Raw genomic sequence first — 25,620 nt, 5'->3', positions numbered from 1 at the left:
CTATTAACCATTCCTATTGAGCTTCATTTGTAATCATTCCACTCAAATGTAAGGCGATTCAACTGAGACACATTGAAAAAGATGCCTTTGGAAGACTGCATTCCAAAAATGCAATGAAATATATACAGTTATATACATGTACTTGACATTTGTCCTTTATTGACACAATTTATAACACCATACACCAGGGCTGAGATTGGAGGAAAATGAACATCCAGGAAATAAATACCAAAAGATTTAAAGCCCCACCATGGCATAGGAATATGGTATCATTTTCCAGAGGATTTACAAAGGCGTGCTATAAAAATCCTGAAAACAGGATAATTATGATGAAAGAAATCGTGAAATCAGGATAATTCTGATGAAAAATCCTGAAATCAGGATAATTCTGATAAAAAATCCCAAAATCATAACAAATCCCCTAGAAATCTCACCCCTGGTATGCTAAGCGTTTGCAAAGGACTTTAGTGAAAAACAGAGGACGGCTACATTGAGTTCATGGCAGTGGCCATGGTGCAGCAAACTTTCTGCTGGAACACACCCACAATTGTATTCAGATACCCCTAGTCTAGGTCTTGGTATACCCCCTGTCATGATCTCAGTCTGGGTACCCCCTGCATGGTCTTGGTACCTCTAGTTTTGGTCTGTGTACCCCTTAGTCTTGGTCTGGGTACCCCCTGGTCTTAGTCTTGGTACCTCCTGGTCTCGGTCTTGGTACCCCTGGTACCGATCTTGTTCTGGTAGTTCCCCATGGTCTTGGTCTCAGTAGGCCCCTTGTTTGGGTCTGCCTGGTACCCCCTAGTCTCGGTCTGGGTACCCCATAGTTTTGGTCTGGGTACCCCCTATAGTCTTGGTCTGGGTATCCCCTGGTCTTAGTCTTGGTACCCCCTGGTTTCAGTCTTGGTCTGGGTATCCCCTGGTCTCGGTCTAAATATGGTCTCAGTTCCAGTTTGGTCTTGACCATCTGGTCTAAACTACTTCAGTGCTTCATAATAACAGGTCACACACGTACTTAAGTGCTGCACATTGGTAGTTCAGTCCATCACAAGTCATTCAGTCTTCAGCCAAGTCACAAGCCACTTTATGAACTGGGATGAACAGTGTCATCACCAGGGCATGACCAGAAATGGAGCAGGTTGCCCGTGGATCACCATTGTCTCAGACATCAGTGAGATTAGGTGACTGGCGATCGAGGGGTGTCATTCATTCATTCTTTCTTTGTTTACTACATAACTGTCCATTACAATATGTCATGCCATGAATAAATAAAGAAGTGTGGATGGGGGGTCCCAAGAAGCAAAGGCTTGTCGAGCAGGATCCTCCAGTTTATTAATTAACACATAGCACATCTAATGCATAAGTCTGCGGGCAAAGTGTGGAGTCGTCTCCCGCAGGCTTCCGAGAACAGGCTACAGGGAAGGTTGTATCTGGTAGAATGCTTGTACATAATCATTGTTTCTCAAAGAACGGCTGGTTCGAGTCTAGTCACGGGTGTAGGGGGGAATGTGCTCGACTGAACAACATGCAGTGTACAGAAACCTCGGCAGCAGAGTAGCCCGGTTACCTACGGTGTGGTCTGCATTGTGCTTGCTTTAACCGTATTGCGTCCACCGGAACACGCCGACTAACGTAGGGGATAGCCCGCTAACATGTACTATCTACCCATACCCGCATGACCCCAACGAAAGGTGACTGAGAATGGCTGTTCGAGGCGGAAACGCTAATTAGTCACCAACAAACACAACGGCTCCTTTCATGAGCCACTACCTCTTCCATTAAAGAGAGTTTTTCGCTGTTTACCATAACAGCCTGTTTGTCAGTTACCATGACTAGAAGAAAAATTCACCCTTTCCATAAAAAAAGGAAACCACAAAACTAAAGCCAATAGATTTGCCCATAACTGCTCAAATCTCCAAAGGCTATCCCACTCGACTCAGCAGAAAAACCAAGCCAAACAAAGCGACCAATTTATTACAAACCTTTCCAGGCTTTTACTCTTCCCAACGGAGAAAACAGCATTGGGTCAAGGTTTAAACTTTGTTCCCATCCTGGCTAAACCGAACCGCCTCTCACTTCGTCATGATATCCACAAATATCAAAGACGAATGAGAATTGCACTTTTTATGCATAACAAAGTTCTGAAACAAAGGCCTTTCAAAATTCTGTACACCTAGTATCCCCAAACCACTCAGTGCAATTCACTTGACAATTATTTGGAAGCCACCAAGATGGAATACGCCCACATCAGACTGAGAAGCACTCAACCAAACAAGTCCAAAGCTGAACTGGCAGCTATTCGCAAACTCAAAGACAACCCATCTGTTGTCATCAAATCCTACAACAAAGGCCGAGGCATTTGTATCATGAACCGAGGAGAACGTTGGTTTCAAACATCTCAGCTCCCAGCACTACGAAAAAGTGGACAGAGATATGTGTCAGGAAACCGCCCTCAAAGTTCACCAATTGCAAGTCCTCATTAACCAAGTTGAATTAATTACAAGTTGTGCCAGAGCACCGGGAGTGCCGCCGGGTACTGCTACAACTTCAAAATCTACACCAGCCAAAGTAGAGGAGACCTCCCAGCAACTACACAAGTGGTGATGGACCTGGTGAACGACCTAAGTGGTAAGGGCTACAACCTTGCCCTCGACCGGGCCTTCAGCAGTCCCGATTTGTTTCGACGACTTCACAACCAGAAGTTCAACGTCGTCGGCACCGTCATGGGGAACAGAAAAGGGATGCCGAAAGACCTGCAGTTCGTCGAGCTGAAGCGGGGCGAAACAGCGTCCCGGTCGGCCGACCTGGGTGTCAGCGGTTCTCTCCTGGCCATGGTGTGGCGAGACAAGCGCAACATCCGTATGCTCTCCACCATGCATACGGCAGACATCCGTGGCACCGGCAAGCAAGACAGGACAGGGCAGGAAAAGCAGAAACCGACCTGTGTCATCGAGTACAACGCCCTGATGGGGGGCGTTGACAAGAGCGAGCAACTAGCGGCAAATCATCGAGCAACTCGTAAGTCCCCTCAAGTGGTACAAGAAGGCTCTTCTTCTACCTGCTCGACTTGACGCTGGTGAACACCTACGCCGTGTACCTGGCCGTTGGTCACCGCCTCTCCTTCCTCGACTACCGCTTGGGTCTTGTCCGTGAGCTGCTGTTCGACGAGCCCTTGCCCGAGTACCGCCCTCAGCACGATACTCCACCAGTCACCAACTCCCGCTTTGTTGGCCGACACTTCCCCGTGGACTTTGAGAGGACCAGCTATGGCGACTTCCGCTACCGGCGGTGTGTCCTCTGTGCTTCCCGTGGTCTGCAAAAGAAGACGCACTTCGAGTGCGACACGTGCCACCAGCCCCTCTGCGTCGCCCCCTGCTTCAAGGAGTACCACACTGTCCACTAATTGACACTTTGAACATTTATTTTCATGGACATTTTCATTGACATTATATTTTGCGTTTTTCATGTGTGTTTTGAACTTGATGCCCCACTTATCTAGTAGAAAACAATATGTCATTTCTGGTGGTTTTACTAGGTGGTCATAGTTTCAACCTTTGAAAAAAATGACAGACAAAGTTTCTGGAACGTACTGCTTTGAGGATGTAGTATTTTCATCTCTTGAAAAAGTGGCACATTTCCTTGTAATGGTTTACTAGGTGGTCATGTTTTCAGCCTGTGAAAAAAATGACGAAAAACACAAAGTTTCTGGAACGTACTGCTTTGAGGATGTAGTATTTTCATCTCTTGAAAAAGTGGCACATTTCCTTGTAATGGTTTTACTAGGTGGTCATAGTTTCAACCTTTGAAAAAAATGACAAAAAAGACAAAGTTTCTGGAACGTACTGCTTTGAGGATGTAGTATTTTCATCTCTTGAAAAAGTGGCACATTTCCTTGTAATGGTTTTACTAGGCGGTCATGTTTTCAGCCTTTGAAAAAAATGACGAAAAAGACAAAGTTTCTGGAACGTACTGCTTTGAGGATGTAGTATTTTCATCTCTTGAAAAAGTGGCACATTTCCTTGTAATGGTTTTACTAGGTGGTCATGTTTTCAGCCTTTGAAAAAAATGACGAAAGAGACAAAGTTTCTGGAACGTACTGCTTTGAGGATGTAGTATTTTCATCTCTTGAAAAAGTGGCACATTTCCTTGTAATGGTTTTTACTAGGGTGGTCATGTTTTCAGCCTTTGAAAAAAATGACGAAAGAGACAAAGTTTCTGGAACGTACTGCTTTGAGGATGTAGTATTTTCATCTCTTGAAAAAGTGGCACATTTCCTTGTAATGGTTTACTAGGTGGTCATGTTTTCAGCCTGTGAAAAAAATGACGAAAAAGACAAAGTTTCTGGAAAGTACTTTTTATTCCTTGCACCGGTGTTTGATTTTTATTCGATTAGAATGAGTTGAAGTTTATTTTACTACTTTTATGAGTTCGACTACTTCAATGAGAAAAGAAAACACAAGAGAAATGACAAGAAGAAAATAAGAGAAAAAGAAGTTCTCTCCAAATATTTGTCTGTGTGTGTTTCTATGTGTACTTTATTTTATTGGTTTCTAAATTTTACTTGAAATGGTTTGGGAAATAAAGTTTGGGAAGGGAAATATCTTACACTGACCAAGTTGGGAGATAAAATATGAGAGTGGTTTGGGGGGATATAAGTTTGGTAGATGAGAAAATATACAACAGAAAATAACCCCAATAGCTTAAAAAAATAGCGAAAGTTACACGCAGCAGCGCCACGAAAAAGACACACTTTTAGACCCCTTTTTTTACAGCATGAATTCATTTGTCCATCATTGCCCGCACTCACTGAACAGTTGACAAAGCCCAGTGAACATGCACAGCTTCCCATTCACTCAAGCCCAGTGCACGTGCACAGCTTCCCATTCACTCACCGCATATTACATGCTGAGGTCTTGACCGTCAATCGCTCCGCATAGCAACACGGCAGCATAGCAACGCACTGGGCCAAGGCCCGGAACAAACGAGCCCTTATGTAATGCACACAATGGGGGCTCTACACAGAGCTGGCGGCGTGGCCGCAAAACCGAAGGGTCAATGGAGGTTGCTTGTGAGGGCTAGACTTGCCATGGGACACCCATTTTATGGGGTTTAGGCGTTCAGAAAAAAAGATATGAATTTTTGAAGATTTTGAAAAACGAAAATATGAAAAAACCTCCCTGCAGCGCATATAACGGTAAAAAAAAAGCACCCGGCAGCAAGTGGTTAACATGTTCAAAAACAAATGCATTGACAAACACACATATGCCTATCTTGACCCACTTGAGCAACACATCAGCTGCCCTTTCTTCCGAAAATACATAAAACACCCCCACCGGGTGAACCCTTTGTCGGCAGGCCCATCATCAGTGGTTGCACAAGTCCAACAGCCAAGATCTCTGAGTATGTGGACTATTTCCTCCTTCCTATAGTATCAGCCCAATCCATATATGTCCGTGACACAACGGACATTTTTCGGAAACTAGAAAAGGAAAAATTTCCCCAAAACTCACTCCTGGCAAGCATCGATGTTGTCTCCATGTACACCAACATTCACCAGGCGCAAGCCATTGAATCGGTATGCAAAGCCTACAACACAACAAACTTCGGCTACGCCATAACCAAACCCCCATCCAACTACATCCGCACTCTCCTAGAACTTGTTCTAGGCTGCAACTATTTTCAGTTTGGAGGTAAATTCTTCAGACAGAAAATCGGATGTGCAATGGGATCAGTAGCAAGCCCAGAAATTTGCTACATAGCTTTACATGAATTTGAGTCGGAAATCTCAGCCCCCATGGACAAAATCCTTTTCTGGGCTAAATTCAGAGACGACATTCTCATCTTCTACAATGGCCAACTCGATTCGTTCACCCAATTCGTTAACCACATGGAGCAACTACACCCTACCCTCAAATTTTACTTTTGAGGAATCCGAAACTCCCATTACCTACCCAGACCTTACAATTTTCAAAGGTCCGTGTTTCCTCTAAAACGGTAGGTATTCTGGATACGAAAGTATTTACAAAACCAACGGAAACGTTCCAATACCTGGAAAGAACTTCATCCCATCCACAACACGTATTCCACTGCTTTATCAAAGGAGAAATCCTGAGATATGCCAGAAATACAAATTGAGGGAATATTTTTCTACAAAAAACACAAAGTTTTGCAGAAAAACATTTGAAACGAGGCTATGATCAAGCCGAGATTCAAAGATCGATGCAGTCCATTGATTTCCGGCAACGGGAATCTATGATTCACAATGAGCGAAAAGTGAAAAACAAAAAAGAACTTCCACTCGTCTTCACCACTATGCACAATCCTCATGTGAAACACAAAGACATCAAAAGAGCTCTTCTTAAACACTGGCACCTCATCTCTGGCAAGCCAACATTGAAGGAAGTTCCCCCAAACCTCCTTTAGTTGCCTACAAGGTAGCCAAAACTATCAAGAGAAACATTGTCAGAGCCAAACTCAGCCACACAGAGGACGATCAGTCCGCCACACCTGAGAAATCTGATTACGCTCTAGATATTGTCATTTCACTTTTGAATGAACAAACCCATTCAAACTAATTGTGCACAAATATCAATATCAGAGGAACGGTAATCACCTTTTCCGTCTAGTGAGTGCCATTCCACTCACTAACCATACCTTTACACCCGATTCACATTTGAATCAAGTGGTTGATGAGTCCCCGAAGGGACGAAAATGCATTCCTTCTGCTTTCTCAGCTACAACCCAACCCACAGCTTGGGTAAACATGGTTTTGGTCTACACAAGTTTAATTCTTATTATTTATACCCACCCAAGGCTCCATTTTAGTCTCCATGTAGAAATAAATCACACAGTGACACACCCACGAATAAACATGCTTTTTTCCCCAAAAGCACCCAAAGTTTATTCGTTTGGATTCAATCTATACGAGCGAGCGTCTCTTGATGGGATAGAGCCATCATTTCTTATACTTGTCATGTTTGTACTCCTTGCACTTTTAGGGAGTATTGGGGGTTGATGGTGAAACAAGAATCTGCCCGAGAATACCAGCCGATTAGCGGATGCAGTACCTTCAGGTTTGCTCTCTCCCAAATAGGATAGTCACACCCACCAGATCGACAGTGTTGTCACTATGTATCAATTAAACCTACATATACATTGCATCCCATTGCATGCAAGTTCAGTTTGCATCTCTCTGAAGTCGAATTACCCAAGGCAAAACAGCCTAAAGTACATTCCACACCAGTAAAAGGAAAGGGATCCAATCTTTCCCGCCAAATAAATTTTACTGGACCAAGCTGACATATCCAAGGGATACCTCCCTCCCACATGTTCCCACTTCAGTGCTCACATCGGGATTCTGGCTGCAAACCCTGCCAATTCTCCCGCCAACTTTGACACTGACGCAAGGCTTCCACTGAGCTAGGCGCCACCGAATACAGACCAACCACTGTTCTCACAATGGGACGTTTTCCTAGAGATCTCTCCTGCGTCCACAATACACATTGTCTTCTCGGGGGATAATCTCACTCCAGACCAATAACTCCAACATGTCAAGTCAGGAGAGCTGGCAGTCTTCAATTCCATGTGCCCAAGTGATCCCACAAACTGATTACTGGAACGTATCCGAACCCAGCAATGACCGTTTCATAGATAATTTGGCCCAAGAATGAATGAATGGGATAGAGCCATCATTTCTTGTCCAATTCAGAATTACGCAAAAATATAAAGCAGCAAGACAAGAACTCTTACTTCCCTTTGCAGATATTTCCCTAAATACTGCAAATATGTGTATAAAACGTATATGAATGGATAGAGGAACATGTTGCCTTTCAGATGACACAAAGATTGCAAGATTTAGATAATTCTTAGACATTTTATGCTCGAATATATGAGACACTCTCTGTGCGGGATAAGGACCGGTAGAGCGCAGACGAAGTCAGAATTCCGCAAAAATATGAGGCAGTTGGAAAAGAACTTGCACTTCCTTTGGCTGCTTTTCCCTAACTACTGTAAATATGGAAATCAAACTTATATGAATGGATAGAGGAACATGTGTCCTTTCAGCTGACACAAAGATTGCCAGATTTAAATATTTTTAAGACCTTAAATGCCCGAATATATGAAGCGTTCTCTGTGGAAGTACAGGACGCGGTATAGCGCAAAGTCAGAATCTCATAGAAATATAAAGCAGTCGAACTCGCACTTCTTTTTGCAGCTATTTCCCTAACTACGGCAAATATGGAAACTTATATGAATATGTAACAGACCAGCCCCACGTCAGTTGGACAGTGGGAGGAAGGAGGAACGGTCCCCTAAGTAAAGCGGACGAGCACTTGGAGAACACGTGACCAATAAATGATGTCTAACTCCAGAACAACAATTTATTAAATATAAAAACAGTTGGTGTAGTGTAATGGCAAAACGCACCGTAAAAAACAATACAATGAATGGTCAAAGGTTTACACGGCTAGCTAACTAATACAGTAGGCATGTTGTAGAACAGAAAGCAGTTACCACATTGGGCCCCGTAAATCGTACAATTTCTGCAAATTAATAGAAGCGAAATGCAGAGAGTACAGTTCTACATTCGAGACCAAAAGCAAGGAGATCACCTTCACACCGCGTACCCACTTTATGTTAATTACCGTATTGGAAGGATGAGGGCGCCCTTACTGAGGAACGGTTCCCTTCAAATAGATAGGGAAACATGTGGCCTTTCAGATAACACCACGATTTCCAGATCTAGACAATTTTAAGACTTTTTATGCTCAAATATGTGAAGCATTCTCTGTACAAGTGCAGGACCCGGTATACCGCAAAGTTAGTATTACGCAAAAATATCAAGCAATCAGACAAGAACTCGCACTTCCTTTTGCAGATATTTCCCTACTGCAAATGTGTATATGAAACCTATATGAATGGAAAGAGGAACATGTGCCCTTTCAGATGAAACTACGAACGACAGATTTAGATCATTCTCACACCTTTATGCTCGAATATATAAAACATTCTCTGAGCGGGATGAGGTCCAGTATAGCGCAGACAAGGCCAGAATTCCGCAAAAAAAGAAGGCACCGGGAAAAGAACTTACACTTCCTTTGGCAGCTATTTCCCTTAATACAGATAATAGGGATATGAAATTTATATGAATAAATAGAAGAACATGTGGCCTTTCAGATGACACCACGATTGCCAGATTTAGATAATTCTTAGACTTTTTATGCTCGATTATATCAAGCATTCTCTGCGCGGGATAAGGACCGGTATAGCGCAAAGTCAGCATTACGCAAAAACATCAAGTAGTCAGACAAGAACTGGCACTTCCTTTGGCAGATATTTCCCTAACTACTGCAAATATGGATATGAAACTTATATGAATGGACCGTGAAACATATGGCCTTTCAGATGACACCAATTGAGATTGCCAGATTTATATAATTCTCAGACCTTTTATGCTCGAATATATGAAGGATTCTCTGCGTGGGATAAGGACCAGTATAGCGCAGACGAAGCCAGAATTCCGCAAAAATATCAAACAGTCAGACAAGAACTGCCACTTTCTTTTGCAGATATTTCCCTAACTAGTGCAAATATGGAAAGCAAACTAATATGAATTGATAGACAGACATGTGGCCTTTCAGATGACAACAAGATTGCAAGATTTAGATAATTCTCAGACCTTTTATGCTCGATTATAGGAAGCATTCTCTGCGCGGGATAAGGACCGGTATAGCGTAGACAAAGCCAAAATTCCGCAAAAATATCAGGCAGTTGGACACAAACTTGCAATTCCTTTGGCAGATATTTCCCTAACTACTGCAAATTTCGATATGAAAGCTATATGAATGAATAGGGGAACATGTGGCCTTTCAGATGACACCAAGATTGCAAGATGTAGATTTTTAAAGACCTTTAATGCTGGGAAATATGAAGCATTCTCTGGGCGAGAACAGCACCCGGCGCAGCGCAAAGTCAGAATTTTGCAAAAATATAAAGCAGTCAGAAAGAACTCGCACCTTCTTTTGCAGATATTTCCCTAACTACTGTAAATATGGATATAAAACTTACATGAATCTACAGAGGAAGATGTGCCCTTTGAGGTGACACAAAGATTGCCAGATTGGATAATTTTAAGACCTTTTATGCTCGAATATATGAAGCAATGTCTGTGCGAGTACAGGACCCGGTATACCGCAAAGTCAGAATTACGCAAAAATATAAGGGTAATGTATGGAACAACGCATGTCAGGGTATCTATATTCCCTTGCAAATGAACAGGAGTCCCTATAATTACAGTAATCTACGGAGTGATGCATTTATTTACAATAACATTCTAACACACTGGAGTCCCTGTAGTGAGGTTAATCTATGGAGTCCCCATATTGACGGTTATCTATGGGGTCCCCATAATGACGTTAATCTATGGAATCCCCATATTGATGGTAATCTATGGAGTCTTGCAGGTATCTTCATTCTCATCCTTATAAATTTCGGACCTCATAATGACAGTAATCTAAGGAGTGCTTGCAGGTATCTTCATTCTTATTCTTATAAATGCGCATACACTGTTGTCTCCATATTGATAGTAACTCAGTGATGTAAGTATATACATCCCTAAGTTAATACACTAGGGATAACAAAATAACGGTAATCTATGGAGTCCAAATATTGACGATGACCTATGGAAAGATGTTTGTATATACATTGTCACGCTTATACACTTGTGTCCCCATATTGACGGTAATCTATCGAGTGACGCAAGTATCTTCCTTCTCATCCTTATAAATTTCGGACCACATAATGATCGTAATATATGCAGCAATGTAAAGATATATATATTCCTTTGCTTATGAACTGGAGTGCCTATAATGACGGTAATCCATAGAGTCTCGATAATGATGGTAGTCTATGGAGTGATGCAGGTATCTTCATTCTCATGTTTATAAATTTGGACCCCATGACAGTAATCTATGGAGCAATGTATGTATCTATACTCCCTTGCTTATACACTGGAGTCCCTACGGTAATCTGTGGAGCCCCCATTTTGACGGTAATATATGGAGTTATGTATGAATCTACATTTACATTTACACTGGAGTCCCTATAATGACGGTAATCTGTGGAATCTTGATATTGAGGGTAATATATGGAATGATGTATATGGATCTACTTTTACATGACTATAGTACACTGGAGTCCCTATAATGACGGCAATCTGTGGAGTCCCCATATTGACGGTAATATATGGAGTGATGTATGTATTCTACATTCTCATGTTGATACTCTGTTGTCCCCATAATGACGGTTATCTATCGAGTGATGTTTGTATCTGCTCTCTCATGCTGATACTCTGTTGTCCCCATAATGACGGTAATGTATGGAGTAATATATGTATCTACAGGGTGTCCCAGAAAAAAACTTAACCCTGTTAATATGCCCATACCATGAGATATTATTATAATGTAAAAGGATCTCCGAAAAGTAGAAGCAGTATTCTTTCTATTAGACGATACCTTGGTGGGTATCCCTTCTGTCATGCATGACTGAGCACCATAATGACGGCAAACTATGGAGTCCGTATATTGACGGTGATCTATGGAGTTATATATGTATCTACATTCTCATGCTGGTACTCTGTTGTACCCATATTGACGGTAGTCTATTGACTGATGTCCTCATATTCATTCTCATTCTCATGAATTTGGGACCCCATAATGAGGGTTATCTGTCTAGTCCCCATATTGACGGTAATGTATGGACTAATTTGTGTATGTACATTCTCATGCTGATACACTGATGTCCTCATATTGACGGTAATCTATGGAATTATGAAGGTATCTTCATATTGATAGTAATCTAATCTAGCTAATACACTAGAGATCATATAATAACGGTAATCTATGGAGTCCAAATATTGACGATGATCTATGGAGAGATGTATGTATATACATTCTCATGCTGACTTTTGTCCCCATATTGATGGTCATCTATGGAGTCTTGCAGGTATCTTCATTCTCATCCTTATAAATTTCGGACCCCATAATATAATATTTATGCTAAGGGTAGGGCATCAAAAAGACACTGTATCTTTCTAACTCAATCGCAAAATTTCTAAATACCTGCACGATTTGAGTCTTGGACAATTGACGAATTGAGTTATGTTGGAATTCATTGCGGAAAGCCTCATAATGCACCGAATGTGGTAGGGTCAAAATAATATGTGCAAATTCCCAAAGTTGGGGGTAGGGCTTCAAAAGGCTCTATAGTAAATAGCTAAATTTCTAAATACCTGCACGATTTCAGTGTTGGACTATTTAGGAATTGATTTCTTGAATCTTTTAGAGTTTCCGAGCTTAAGTTATATGTAGCAATTCAGACGAGAAAACATTGGAATAAAGAAAATGCGGTAGGGTCAAATATGTACGAATTTTAAAAGTTAAGGATAAGGCAACTCAATAAAAGTCCTACTAAATAGCCAGATTTCTAAATATCAGCACAGTTTGAGTCTAGGAATATTCAGGAATGGATTTTTTCAAAGATTTAGATTCTTGGAGCTTTAGTTAGGTTGGAACTCAGATGGAAAAACATCGGCAAGAAAGGGGTGAAACAGGCTTAAATATATACGAATTTTTAAAGTTAAGGCAGAGGAAACAAAAGACTCAGTATCAGTCTAAATAAATAGCTAAATGTGTAAATACCTGCACTATTTGAGTCTTGGACTATTCAGGTTGTAATTCCTTGAAAAGGTTAGATTTTTGGAACTTTACTTATAAATATTCAGACGGGAATACATCGGAATGCAGCGAATGCGGTAGGTTAAAATATGTACGAATTTCCAAAGTTAAAAGAGGGGCTAAGAAAATACTCAATACCAGTGTAACTAAACAGCCAAATTTCAAACTATCTCTATCTAAACTTGAGTCTTGGACTATTAAGGAATTGATTTCTTCAAAAAGTTCAGTTATGTTGGAATTCAGACTGGAATAAACATGGGTGTGCAGCAAATGAGATAGGTGAACAAATTTCAGAATTAAAGGGTCATATAGCAAAATGACAAAATATCGAAATACCTAAATCACCAAATTCAGAAATAACTGCAAGATTTGAAACTTGGACTACTTACGATTTCAGATCTTGAAATAGTTAGATGTTAGGAGCTTTTAATATGTGCAATTGAGATTTCAATTGAGATATCAATGCAGCAAATAAGATGAGTGGAATATGTACGAAGTTGAGAATACGGGGGGTAGAGCAGCAAAATGAATAAATACCTAAATAATTAAATGACCTAAAATTAAAGTCCTAAATAATAGCACAATGGAACAAATTCAACCAAAAGAGGTTTACAAAAAAAAACGAGCAGTGGAATGCAAACTTTTTCCTAACTTCATTTAATTTCCTGAAACTTTAAATACGTCAACGAATGGAGAACAAGTGCCCTTTCAGTAGCTGTCAAGAACGCCATATTTGGACAATTTTCAAACCTTACACTGAAACATATGGAACCATTTATGCACGGAAACACGAACGGTAAAGTAAAAAGTAGCGGGACAAAAACTCTTGCCTACCTTTGCTAATATTTCCCTATCTAGAACAGCAGGATAATGAAAATTTCTTCAATAGAGAGTGGAACTTATTCTCTGTCAGGCAGTACTAGAAAAGAGAATTGAACAAAAGTTACAAGCAGTAGGACATGGTTTGCCTTTTTCGCCAACATTTTCCTAACATTGATATGAAATGTGCTCTTTTACACGGTACTTGGATTGCCAGATTTAGACAATTTTTGGACGTTCTTTGGTCGAACATATGGTGCGGTATTTGCGCGGGATGAGGAATGGTAATGTGAGGACGAATGCAAAAATTCACAAAAAAACAGCAAGCAGTCTGAGAAAAATTCGTCCTCTTTGTCCCATATTTCCCTAAACACACCAAGGATGCATATGAAACGTATCAATTATTAGAACATGCGCCCTTTCAGAGAGTGGTAGGATTGCCAGATTTGGACAATCTTCACACTTGTTATGTTCGAATACATAGAACCATCTTTGTGCGGGAAGAGGACTGCTAAAGTGTGGAGAAAGGGGAAAAGTCACGAATCTGGCAAGCAGTTGCAGATCCCTTGCCTTCTTTTTTCGTGTATTTCCCCAATAACTAGAAATATAAACCTATGTCATCTGATGAAGGAAAGTGTGCCCTTTCATGTGTCGCTGAGACTGTTAGATTTGAAGCACTTTTAGACTTGTAATGCCCGGGTATAGGGAGCCATCTTTACTGGGGAAGATGGAGGACCGGTAAAATGTGGCAAAGGGGAATTGAACAAAAGTAGCAAGCATCAGGACCCTAATGCACAAATATTGAGCCATGTGCGCAGGAAGAGGATCAGTAGAGTGAACAAAAAGGGAGAATTGCACAAAAATAACAAGCAATGAGACATGAACTCGACTTCTTCGATGGGTATTTCCCTAATAATAACAAATTTGGATCTGAAACTTCGACTAATGGACGGAGGAATATGTCCTATTTCAGATGCCGCCCTGAATGCCACATTTGGACAAATTTCTGCACTTTTATGCTCGAATATAATGGAGCCATTCTCTGCTCAGGAAGAGGCAATGGTCCGGCCAGTGGACACAAGGATTGGGGGCATGCCCCTGCCACAAGTTTGTTCACTAAAAATACTTTATAGGTGTGTGAGAAAGAGAGTAATGGGTATATCAGCACCAATACCCTAAGAAAACAATACCACGACATAAAAACAAGGATGTCACGACCGTCACGCTTCTGAAAGTTCTTCTTCCCCAAAATCATGCTGAATAAGCCCGAAACTGTATTCAGTATCGAAATCTAATTTTCTCCAGGGATAGTGAAATTTGCATCCTTGTCGAGTCACCCCAAGCTCGCCCATTCGGACCATTTGTTAACCTACTTAACCTCGGAGATTAAAACTTTTCGTCAAAAAGAGACCAAGTAACATGTGTACAATGAGGGAAACAATTTCCTTTATACGGCATTTTCCAGGATAAAAAACACAGCAACATTAAACAAAAACACATAACACAAAATACACTGAAATCACAAACACAAACTTACAAATGCCCGGAGAGGCACAGTTAATCCAATAACTGTCACCCGTAAGACTGCATTTCTGAAGCTCCAGGTTTTACATAAACGTGCACACACATACACAATAAAGTAACAGCACAAGATTCAAGAAATGGCAATAAATAAATCGAACAGAAAAAATATATAGGCAGTTGGCAAAATAAGATAAATATGACATACAAATACATTAAAATAACAGAATAAAAATTAATTACAGAAACAAATCAATCAATTAAACAATAAGTACCCCCCAAACAATAAAAGAAATGTATTGTGTAGAAACCGACAAAGAGAAAAACACCATGAAATAAAAAAATACACTTGAATACCGGCAAAAGCAAAACCATTGACACATTTGGCCCACATGGCAAATCTCAGGTATTCAAATCCCCCCATTTTGAGCTTCCTTGCACCAAACAACACAGTGCCCCTCCCACAACTTGCCAGTCCCAACGACCTTATTACAAGGGTACTCCACTGCAAATTCAATCAGTACTCTGTCAAGTTTCATATAGTTTCAAATTCAAGTGGGTACTTGGTAAGTTGATCCCGTGTTGAAGGGTTATTTAAACCACTTCAGTTTTCAAACGTTCAGGTACATGTAGGTCATCTCAAGAGCATGTAATTGGAAAAATGATGAAGTTTTTGAATTCGTTCCCTAAGGTTTGTCCACCCTGATCGTTTCAATATACCACCTGTTCACAAAGACTATTTCACGGTCAAAAGCTCTATGAAGACCTCTAACAACAAATGTAAGCAAAAGATTAATGCTTTTAGATTCACGGAAAGACAAATTCAATGTACATATGCAACCAATCCGTGTAATCCATTTTAAATCTTCTTCACTAGAGAATTATTCTGGTTGCTCAACGTTGAATTTTGTTCTAATTTGTCAATGTATAAGGTTCCTGTTGTGAAGGTACCAGATAGGCTACTTGTATTCCAGAATAGTCAACACTAGAAACTTGCAAGATGAAAGCAAGACATACTAAGTCTGTTTGATTTGGTAGTGACATAACAAGATTTTCCCGAGAAATTTTGTACTCATTATCAGCTTCAAACTGCATGTTAACTAAGGTACAATTCAGGTCCACTATTTTCTTTGACCATCCTAGTATAAGCAAAGCTTTGGTTTCGTTAGTAATGTATTGAGATGCATTTTATTAGCATGACAACATCTTTGGAAGCCATGGGTATCTTGAAGGTCATCAGACTGACATTATATTGGCCTACACACAAGAGCACTGTTACCAAATAAAGTGCTAGCTGACACGACGTGATAAGGAAAGTTGTTGGTATACATAAGAACTGGATTGGGCTCAAGAAACGTCCTTGAGGTACATCAGATGGCACAGAAAAATCATGCAAAGTAGCAGCCTTTCAACAAAACCTTTTGTTGCCACCACAAGACAAACGGTCACTGCATCAGTTGCAAATTACCATTTCTGTTATGTTGAGGAAATCAAAATCATGCTGTTGTTACTTTTATTGCCCCTAAAAGGCTAAGTGCACGTATACAACAGATACTGCACCCTGAATTTGCTCATGCTATTCCAGAACAGACAAGATAAGAAAATGATGAGAGAGGTTGAGCATGTCACAGCATGGAGCGTATCACTGTTCAACCAGCAGCAGAAGACTAGCACGTAGAACAGATAGGCACAGTGCTAGAGTCCAAATCTCGGCCGTAATTGTGGTACTGAGTACAGGCGTAAGCAAATCAAAGACAAATGTTTAATTAGGATGACATGATTTACGATTAAAGGCATCACATGAATAATAAATGACAAAAAAAACAAAAATACCAAGAAGCCAATAAAATCACCTCAAAAGGAGGGCACAGAGGACTTGATTAAAACTGGATATTTTTTAAATGTGTAAATTCCCATGATTAAAAAGAACGAGTAAAAAAAATTCTTTTTATAGCATGGCCTTCACTTTGCGGGATAATTTTCTTACGTTTGGAAATATGGAAATGAAACGTTCTCCTAAGATTTTTTTTTCTCTTTTTGGGGCTGTCATTTTGATCATCTGTGTGCCTGTGGAGACTACTGTTTCCTTTGTTCTGGTTAATTTGTCTTGTTAACGATATGAGCATAAACAGGGGTAATAGTAGTTCATTCTACTTTTGCAGTCCCTGCTGACCCGTATAACTGATATTGGTCTCATTATGTATTCGGATTATTCGGATTATCCCTGGTCCATGCTACTGCTTATATTTAGTTGTATTTGTGCTTTTGTTGTTTTTTACATAATTTGTGTTTAATTTTGCTTTGTTTGTTCTTGTGATGGTCAAATAAATAAAAATAATTGAAGAGATGGTACCCATCACGATTAACCAAGGTAAACCGTTTGACCATTTGAAGACTATCGTCATATACACAGGCCAAACTAACTACTAAAACAGATTGACTAACAAGTACAAGAGGGAGAAGCTTTCTCCTTCATTTGTGTATAGTTCTCTTGAATGTAGGAATATCAGAATCAAACATTCTTCAGTGGATATGTTCAACAAAATGACAAGATCAGTTGATTTTCACCAACCCTACAGTCACAGACAAAAGCTTAGTTTGGATTAGGCCTTATATAGAGCCAAATTTGCTGCAAAACCATCCACTAACAAGACCAGCTTAAAAATGGGAAACCATGAAGCATAACTGCCCTAAGTATGCACCTCCATTAAATAAGACTTTACATGGTGGAGACTAAAAACAGGGCTTGTGGTTACATCAAGTGGATAGATCTCCCTTGGAAGAGGTATGGTTCTGATAAGAACTGTAGAGTGTGTGCTTGACGTTTCATCCAGCATGCTCTCGTCATCCTCCAGAGTGGAGCCTGATAAGCCATGCTCCAGATTTTATAGAACAATTGTACATGTATACAAAATTATGTACAGATATTGTTCAAAATCTGGAACATGACTTTCATTGTTAGGCTCAAATCAGAACATCATATAAAGTGCTTACCGAGTGAGTTGTGTCGTCAGTAATGCCAGTTGCCAGTGATGTGTTAAACTCCAGAAAACTGTCTCCAAGGGACTTGGTCTTGTCTCTTCATCAATGCTACAGCTAATAAAACCAAAGAGTCAAGTAAACAAAGATCAGAGCCGAATGACATTCAAGTAGACATCACTGCCATGTCTTTATAGTCTTTAACTCTCATTTTCGTATTGACCTTTGTTTCAACTCTCTTCAATTGTTGGTTGATCAGCAAACACAACTCCTGAAAAGACATAATTCTAAAGCTTCGAAGCAGCCATTTTAAACTGACACCCCTTCTACTTTCTTGGGCTCTTTCAACAGCCCAAGAAAGAAGAAAATTTAGACAGTCCAAAATCGTCTGATTCAATAGGATTTTGCATACACCGAAGGGGGTTGGGCCAAACACTCTCTGATATTTCACGTTTTACCTGCCATCCAAAATTTATCAATGGTATTAAATTATGGCTCCCCATACACAGCAATGTCACCCAGGTTTACGCAAAAATTAAATTCATCCACAGAGAAGGACCTCTGTCCCTGTCAACTTTTGGAAAAGTGAAGAGACCTGTAACATAATGACATCATGCTTAGTTTCCTAAAGCAGTGAAGTGGGAAGCAATAACTGTCCAAGTAAAAAATAATAGCTTGACATCATTGTTTTGGGTCCATATATGAAATATATATGAGTCCACAGGGGACTGAATCAGTGAATTATACCTTTGGAATAACCAACAACATTGGACCCACGTACATGTACCTTTTACCCAGCAGGCAGCAGCAAGAGATCAAAGTCTGATCACCTCATCAACGAGCACAGGAACCCCATCATCAAGAGGTTGGATGTACCATGAACAGCGGCTCACTCAGCGGCTTGTGCTCTGGCTGAAATGGACACACACAACAGTCATTAAAAACATGCAAAAGGAAGAAATGACAATACAACATGAGTGCATTAGCTTAGATTAACTGATTCTCAGAGAGCAGCGGAGAATGAGAATGAGTAAGCTTGTGAGGTTTTTTCGCAAGCTCTCGGACAAGCACTGAGCATGCAGTGCTTATTAATATATTCGTTGGGTAAAGGCAAAACCTGTTATATATAATTAACATCTCCCCAACGCAAAAATACATCTTGAAAATAGTTCGCGGTACCCGCTGCTTCATTTGACTCGGACCGGCCAGCCGACCCCGGCAAGCTCGGTGGTCGAGTGGTTAAGACATCTGCACTAGTAAGCAGGAGGTCGTGGGTTCGAGTCCCACCCGAGTAAGCTTGTGAGGTTTTTTCGCAAGCTCTCGGACAAGCACTGAGCATGCAGTGCTTATTAATATATACGTTGGGTAAGGGCAAAACCTGTTATATATAATGAGAAAGATGGAGAAAAGTTATAAGTGTTTCCCTAAATGACCTTCTTCCAGGCATGTGGAACCCCAAAGAAATATTGTCAAGATGGCTTACATCATACTTTCCAGCCAATGTTGAATCCTTGGTGTGTATGATAGAAGCCAGCCTGTGTTAAGGATATCATGAAAGAAACTCTGGACGCACACGTTATTTATTCTGCATGCTGCCGCCATAGGCATGGAGAGCCTCAATCTGGCAGATTGTACAATCATGTCACAATCAGCTTCTGAAACATTGTCCAATCGTATGGTATAAAATCCGACACAGCATGCACAGAATGACCAAGCAACATACATGATAATCACTGAACCGATTTTGTAAAGATCAAGATCGAGATTTTGCATGCCTGGGGCAGCAGCGTGAAAAGACCAAATTGTACCAACTGTGGGCTAGCATGCCATATTGTAACAACCTGATGCATTGCACCTTTCGTGTATTTGACACAGAAGGATGTCTTCAGTGAGTAAAAAGTTGGCTGATAAAATAAAACACGTCCAGATTTTTTAAGCAACCCTTTGTGGAATGTGTACACTCATCCTTGTACGTGATTTGGATCCAGGAAGGAGGACATTTCATTTCAGTACCCTCCTCATTCACAACAAGCAGCCTGTAGATGCAGCTTCTGTATTGGTTCTGTTCACTTTGGCACAAATTGTACAACCATACCAAATTATCCCATCCATTTTTTGTAGTTTAATTCAACCCAACCATAAAGGCCGGAGATTCTCATTAGTTGAAAACTTAAAAGACAAAACCCAAGGTCAAGATTTACAGAACAACCGGGCATCTCACCATTACCATTACCATGGACTAATATCAGAATATGATGTAGACTGTTTCAATACCTGTTGAGTAATGTCACCAGTGATAAGATATCTCTGATATCTCCAGAGAACGGCCTCCAGGTACTAGCTTGCTCTTGTCTCTGTGTCAAACTACTGAAACGAGGGAAACTAAATAAACCCTGTTTGAATTCCAATCTGTATTACTGCACACTCATGGAGGCCACAACTTCAAAATAGGTGCACTTTACAACAAGTTGAAACATCATTGAAAGCAGTGTCAAATCAACAAAGATCGGGGCCCACATCACTGGAGTTTCTCATATAAATATAAATCTTATTATCTTCTTAGTTGTCATTTTTCCATTTCTTTTCAATTGTTGCTTGATGAGCTAGTGTATTTTATTTTTCAAAATACCTTAAATACATGTACACTTCCCCAAAAGTCCTTTTCCTCAAGCCTGTAAGCAGCAATTTAACATATTACATCCCTCTACTTTTTTCAGTTCTTAAGATTTGTTTTCAACCATCTACAGATGCAAGCCTGCAAAACAAAGAGTGTTGATCTGGGGTTATATTTAAACAATCCCACCTGTTTTTTCAGCCAAGCAATCTCTTCAATCTGCCTTGAGTAGAAGCACAACTTAATTGGTTGAAAAGAGCCGTGTTGGTTGGGAGTATTCGTTTTGTTGGTAGCGATTGGGCTACTATCATGTCCTAGTCGTTCATGAACCAGTGATGCAAAGTTAGTACCAATGGAGCCTCTGATGCCAAGGAAATAGTGTTCTCTCGGTCCAACTAAAGGCCAATACAGGAGATCACAGTCTGTGCAGAAAACATTCCCAAATTATAAACAGTATTAACCATAACCTCCAAGGGTGCACGTGGAATCATAATAAAATCAGAGGATTTTGGGGACCATTTTAGCTTTAATAGCTCCCCATATACATGTCACCCGGTATTTGGGCAAAATAAATGTATTCACCAAGCATGATCCTTAGATAGACATAATGAAGTCACACTTTGTTTACACGCCCTATATTACATGTATAAGACAGTAAGGTGGGGTAGGTCTTAATGTACTAGGTCTACAGGACATGAGGGAATGAGTTCACAGGAGACTCAATCACTGAATCCTACCTTTGGGATGACCAATAACAAAAGATCACTTACGTTTTACCAAGAAGGCTACAGTAGAAGATCACAGTACAATCACCTCAACAACAGTGGCCATCATCAAGAAATGCCAAGAAGCTGGTCGTCCTGTAAGCAACGACTCATCAGCGGCTTGTGCTCTAGCTGAAATGAATACACATAACAGTCATTAAAACATGCTAAATGAAAAAATGGCAAGAAAATATGAGTGGAGGAGCCTGTTTGCCGATTCTCAGAGGGCTTTGAAGAATCAGAAAGATGGAGAGAGCTGATCGAGAATTTGTAATTCACGTATGTGCACCCAGCACTGCCGGTGTTTCAGTTTCATTATATACAGCATTTTATGGGGTGGTGCATTACAGGGGTAGCCATAATCCAGTCCCGCCTCCTGCAATGCAGCTTCAAATTTTTATCAAAAGAGGCAGCGGTGGAGAGCCGTAGCCAATGTTCAATACTTGTGCATGCCGTATTCTCACATGGAGACGCCGCACCGTGTGTTGCCAACATAGAGTGCAACATAAACCGTTGAAAACATTTCATGTAGGGGTTTTACTGAAGATATACACGTACCCCACATATATATTTGCAATGGATGTTTGTAATGACACACGTGATAAAGCCAAAAATGCAAATTTTTTTTTAAAATAGATATTGAGCCTCTTCATACAACAGTGTCATTAGAAGTGAGTATCATTCCATGACACAAATAAACTAAATTCTACACTATTCAAACATCAATTGGAATGTGTTGCTGTGACAGAATAAAATCACAGTGCACCTGATTTTAAGTTCGTGAATCTGGCTTTAAAAACTTTTGCAAGCTAATGACCATCAGGATGACGTTTAGTTCAACGCTGGCTTCACATTTGTGTTTCACATTCTTGTGAAAACCCCTATTGCAAGAATATCATGATTTGTTTTGCACAAAGATGGGAATAAACAAATTTTCACTGCTAGAAAAAGACTACTGCATATTTGACTACATCAGATCATTCACTCACAAAACAATCCAGCAAATGTCTCATTTCCATCACAAAAGCTAACTGGCATTCCAGTCTACAACCCTGAACAATAAGTAAAACTAAGTTGAGGAAGGAAACATACATGTACATGGTAAGTGCTGCCACAATAACCTTCGTATCTGAATGAGAATGACTGAGAGAGAGGGGGAGAGACAACGGAATAACAGACAGATGAATAACAGATAGACTGACAAACATACCGACAGCACATAGACAGATGAACAAGACAAAGAGGACAGTTATCTTGGAAACTACACCTCTCCCCGTTGTATTTTCAGTACAGAAAGATTTTACAGTAATAACCAAAATCATTTTGGCATAGAAGAATCTTTGAAAATAATCAAATTGTATTCAGAAATGATTAGCACAACCTCCAATTTTAAGCTTTTCATCATGCAATCAGTGGAAATCTCCATGCATGGCTCCATGCAACACAGACTAAAAGTGTGAGGCCTACTTTCTACCCAATTTTTACCAGGTTCACTGAAATATGTAGAAATTACAGATTGTATAATGTATTTCTATAATTCTGAACCTCAGTGGATAGGCCTAGATAGTTTCAAAGACTTTGGCTTCCTGACAAATTCTCGTGGGGTGTAAAGTAATGTTTTCTCTTCATTTACCACATCAAATCATACTATCCTCCGGTTTGTTTAGACTACTCATTGACTATCAAATTAGCAACTTTGGCCCCACATACAGGCTGGAGATTTTCATTGGTTGAAAAATTTGTTGGACAAAAGTCATGTTTCAGATTTACAGCACAACTGTACATAGGCCCCTATTACTCCCTAGGCCTATTTTTTTTATTTTATTAACATTTATTGTTATCAGAAATAGGCTAGGCCTACAGTGTTTGTATAGCGTGAGCTGTTTCCAGACCTGCTGAGTACAATAAAGTGTCAGAATATATCTCAGATGTGCAACAATCCAGAAAACGGTCTTGGAAAATGCAGTGAAGACAGCCAAATCACTCCTGAAGAAAGCTAAAGCAGGGCACACCGACCCATATTTGAGCCTACTCGCATTCCGAAACACACCAACTGCTGGCTTTGACACTAGCCCAGCACAGAGACTGATGAACAGGAGAACCCGAACCACACTACCAACTACATCAAAGCTACTACAGTCGCAGGTCCCGATGGGAGTAATGGATCATGGGAGTAATGGATCAAATGAAGAAGTCCAAACAGACCCAAGCAGACTACTACAACTGCACAGCCAAGAAAGTTTCACCACTGAAACCAGGTGATGCTGTTCGAATCCAACCACAGTCTCCACATCAACACTGGCGCAAGGCTACAGTGGTGAAGTCCCACCCACAGCCACGCTTGTATGAGGTCGAGACGGAAGGTGGTGTGCGATACCGCCGAAATCGACGACATCTGCGAAAGACCCATGAGACGACCAACCATCGGGATTACGAAATCAACGTAACACCTACACAGCACACTACGCGAGGAGAGCCAAGACAGGGAACACCACAGACGACACGATCTGGAAGAGTCATCCGACCACCAGCCTATCTCAAGGACTATGTCAAACATTGAACACTTGTGTTGTCCTGACAGACAACTGGATGGATACAACATTTACGCTGTTTCACAAACACAAAATGAAATCTAAAATGCCAGATTTCGTTTTGTTTTTTTTTCTATCTACTCGGTTATTTTTGGCAGCATTTTTCTTTCAAACACTTTGACACAATTAACAAACCAAAAAAAAAAGGAAAAGAAAGAAAAGACAGACAACAGAAACAAAAGAGAAGAGAAAGTTGATGTTTAAAAAAAAAAAATAGCTAGGGTTCCTACAACTGCCATGTGATTTTAACACCCATAAGCAAGGTTTCATGGATACTGAAGCTGATTCTTGGAATAGCATCAATTGCCGAGGACATTCACTGCCTTATTTGGACATTGGATTTCACCTGCAGTACATGTACAAGCAGATATATACTTAAAGGAACATTCAGCTTAAAGAAAAAAAAAAACTGTATAAAAGGAAAGATGTGAGGGGCGCAGCGCCCTCCTTTGGATATACTGTGTTAGTGCATGACCTTTGACACACCTGGGTACTTGGAAGAAACCTCTGTGAGCGCATGATTCTGTGACATGTACCAACCGACCAGAATGCTAGAATAAATCGTGAACCCTACATATCCGAGTCCATATCCTTCCTGAATAATAGAGTAACATAGGATATGACAGGTCTCACAGGAGTGTTCCTCGTCTCTCCATTACTGCTTCAAGTTAAGAAACCAAAGGAACCCCGTTAAAATCCCAGCCTGCATGCCTGACAGTAACTGTGGGGCCGCCATGTTTAAATACAGGATGCACTTTACCATAGCAAAAGCAGTGTAAAATCAACAAAGCCAAGCCCACACTTGTGGAGTTTGTCATACGGAAATCTCATTATCGTCTTTGCCGTCATTTCTCAATTTATTTTCAATTGTTGGATGGTAAGCCAGTGGTATTTCTCACCTTTAAACTCACCTCCTGTGAAGTCACGTAACCCGCCAACTTGGCCACACATGCGTTCTTGTGCGTAGGCACCGTAATGCTAATGCTCGCGCCACCGTGGAAAACTGTTCGTCGATCAACTTGCGCACATATTGAGCAGGGTACCAAGCAGGGGATAAAACAGCGCTGGTGATCGGCGCGCTTGAAATAGGCCCTGTAAACGTGCACAAGCACGACGAAGATCTGAAGATAATGCAATTATTTTTTTTTCGTAATGTAAATCAAAAGAATGACCACTATTGCACAGAGAAAAAAAAAGCATTTCCCAAAACTGTATGCGAGCAATTTGCATCAATAGGGGCCTATAAAAAAACATGTATTTCCTACCCCCAAAGCATGGACAAACGCGACCGTCTGAGGCTTGGGCTTCCAGAGCTACGGCTGGGTCTATTGTCTACGCGTCTCCAAGCATTTCCAATGGAGCGAAGACCTAGACCTAGCTCTTGACAAGAGATTCGGATGCAGCCGTAGTTTACATCTTGACCGCAACACACACCATGACGTCAAACTACAGTGAGTCGTAGAAAAGATGCTATACGAGACGTTATCTACCAAAAAATCATCAAAGTTACGTCCGAAATTCTGGGGATTCTAGCTAATCATACCTTTTTCAGGTTGCAATATAACGCCTCCCGAAGCGGAACCGATACTGGAATTTGATGC

General features: G+C 40.6%; 1 protein-coding gene across 13 annotated transcripts in view; it reads right to left on the bottom strand.

Annotated features, from left to right (window-relative positions):
• LOC110990926 (histone lysine acetyltransferase CREBBP-like) overlaps nucleotides 1–25,263 on the bottom strand; it is a 30,300-nt gene extending 5,037 nt beyond the window's left edge. For 2 of the 13 annotated variants that reach the window (XM_087132095.1, XM_087132091.1), the window contains exons 1-4: nucleotides 24,919–25,037; nucleotides 21,435–21,560; nucleotides 18,881–21,086; nucleotides 18,066–18,167 (exon numbers count right to left, since the gene is read on the bottom strand). In XM_087132095.1, coding sequence (XP_086988221.1) covers nucleotides 18,066–18,167; nucleotides 18,881–18,909 — 131 coding nt within the window. In that variant the 5' untranslated portion in view covers nucleotides 18,910–21,086; nucleotides 21,435–21,560; nucleotides 24,919–25,037. Of the gene's footprint in view, nucleotides 1–3,587; nucleotides 3,612–18,065; nucleotides 18,168–18,831; nucleotides 21,087–21,434; nucleotides 21,561–24,918 lie in introns of those variants that run through there. The other 11 variants (XM_087132093.1, XR_015424015.1, XR_015424016.1 and 8 more) reach the window with 11 other exon arrangements.
• Between the last annotated feature and the right edge of the window lie 357 nt (nucleotides 25,264–25,620).

This window comes from Acanthaster planci, unplaced genomic scaffold (genome assembly GCF_054643075.1).
Source record: "Acanthaster planci isolate LZ-2023a unplaced genomic scaffold, COTS_SCS Contig81, whole genome shotgun sequence".
Lineage (NCBI taxonomy): Eukaryota > Metazoa > Echinodermata > Asteroidea > Valvatida > Acanthasteridae > Acanthaster > Acanthaster planci.
Note: the sequence above shows the minus strand (reverse complement) of the source record. Positions and strands in the feature narration are given on the sequence as shown.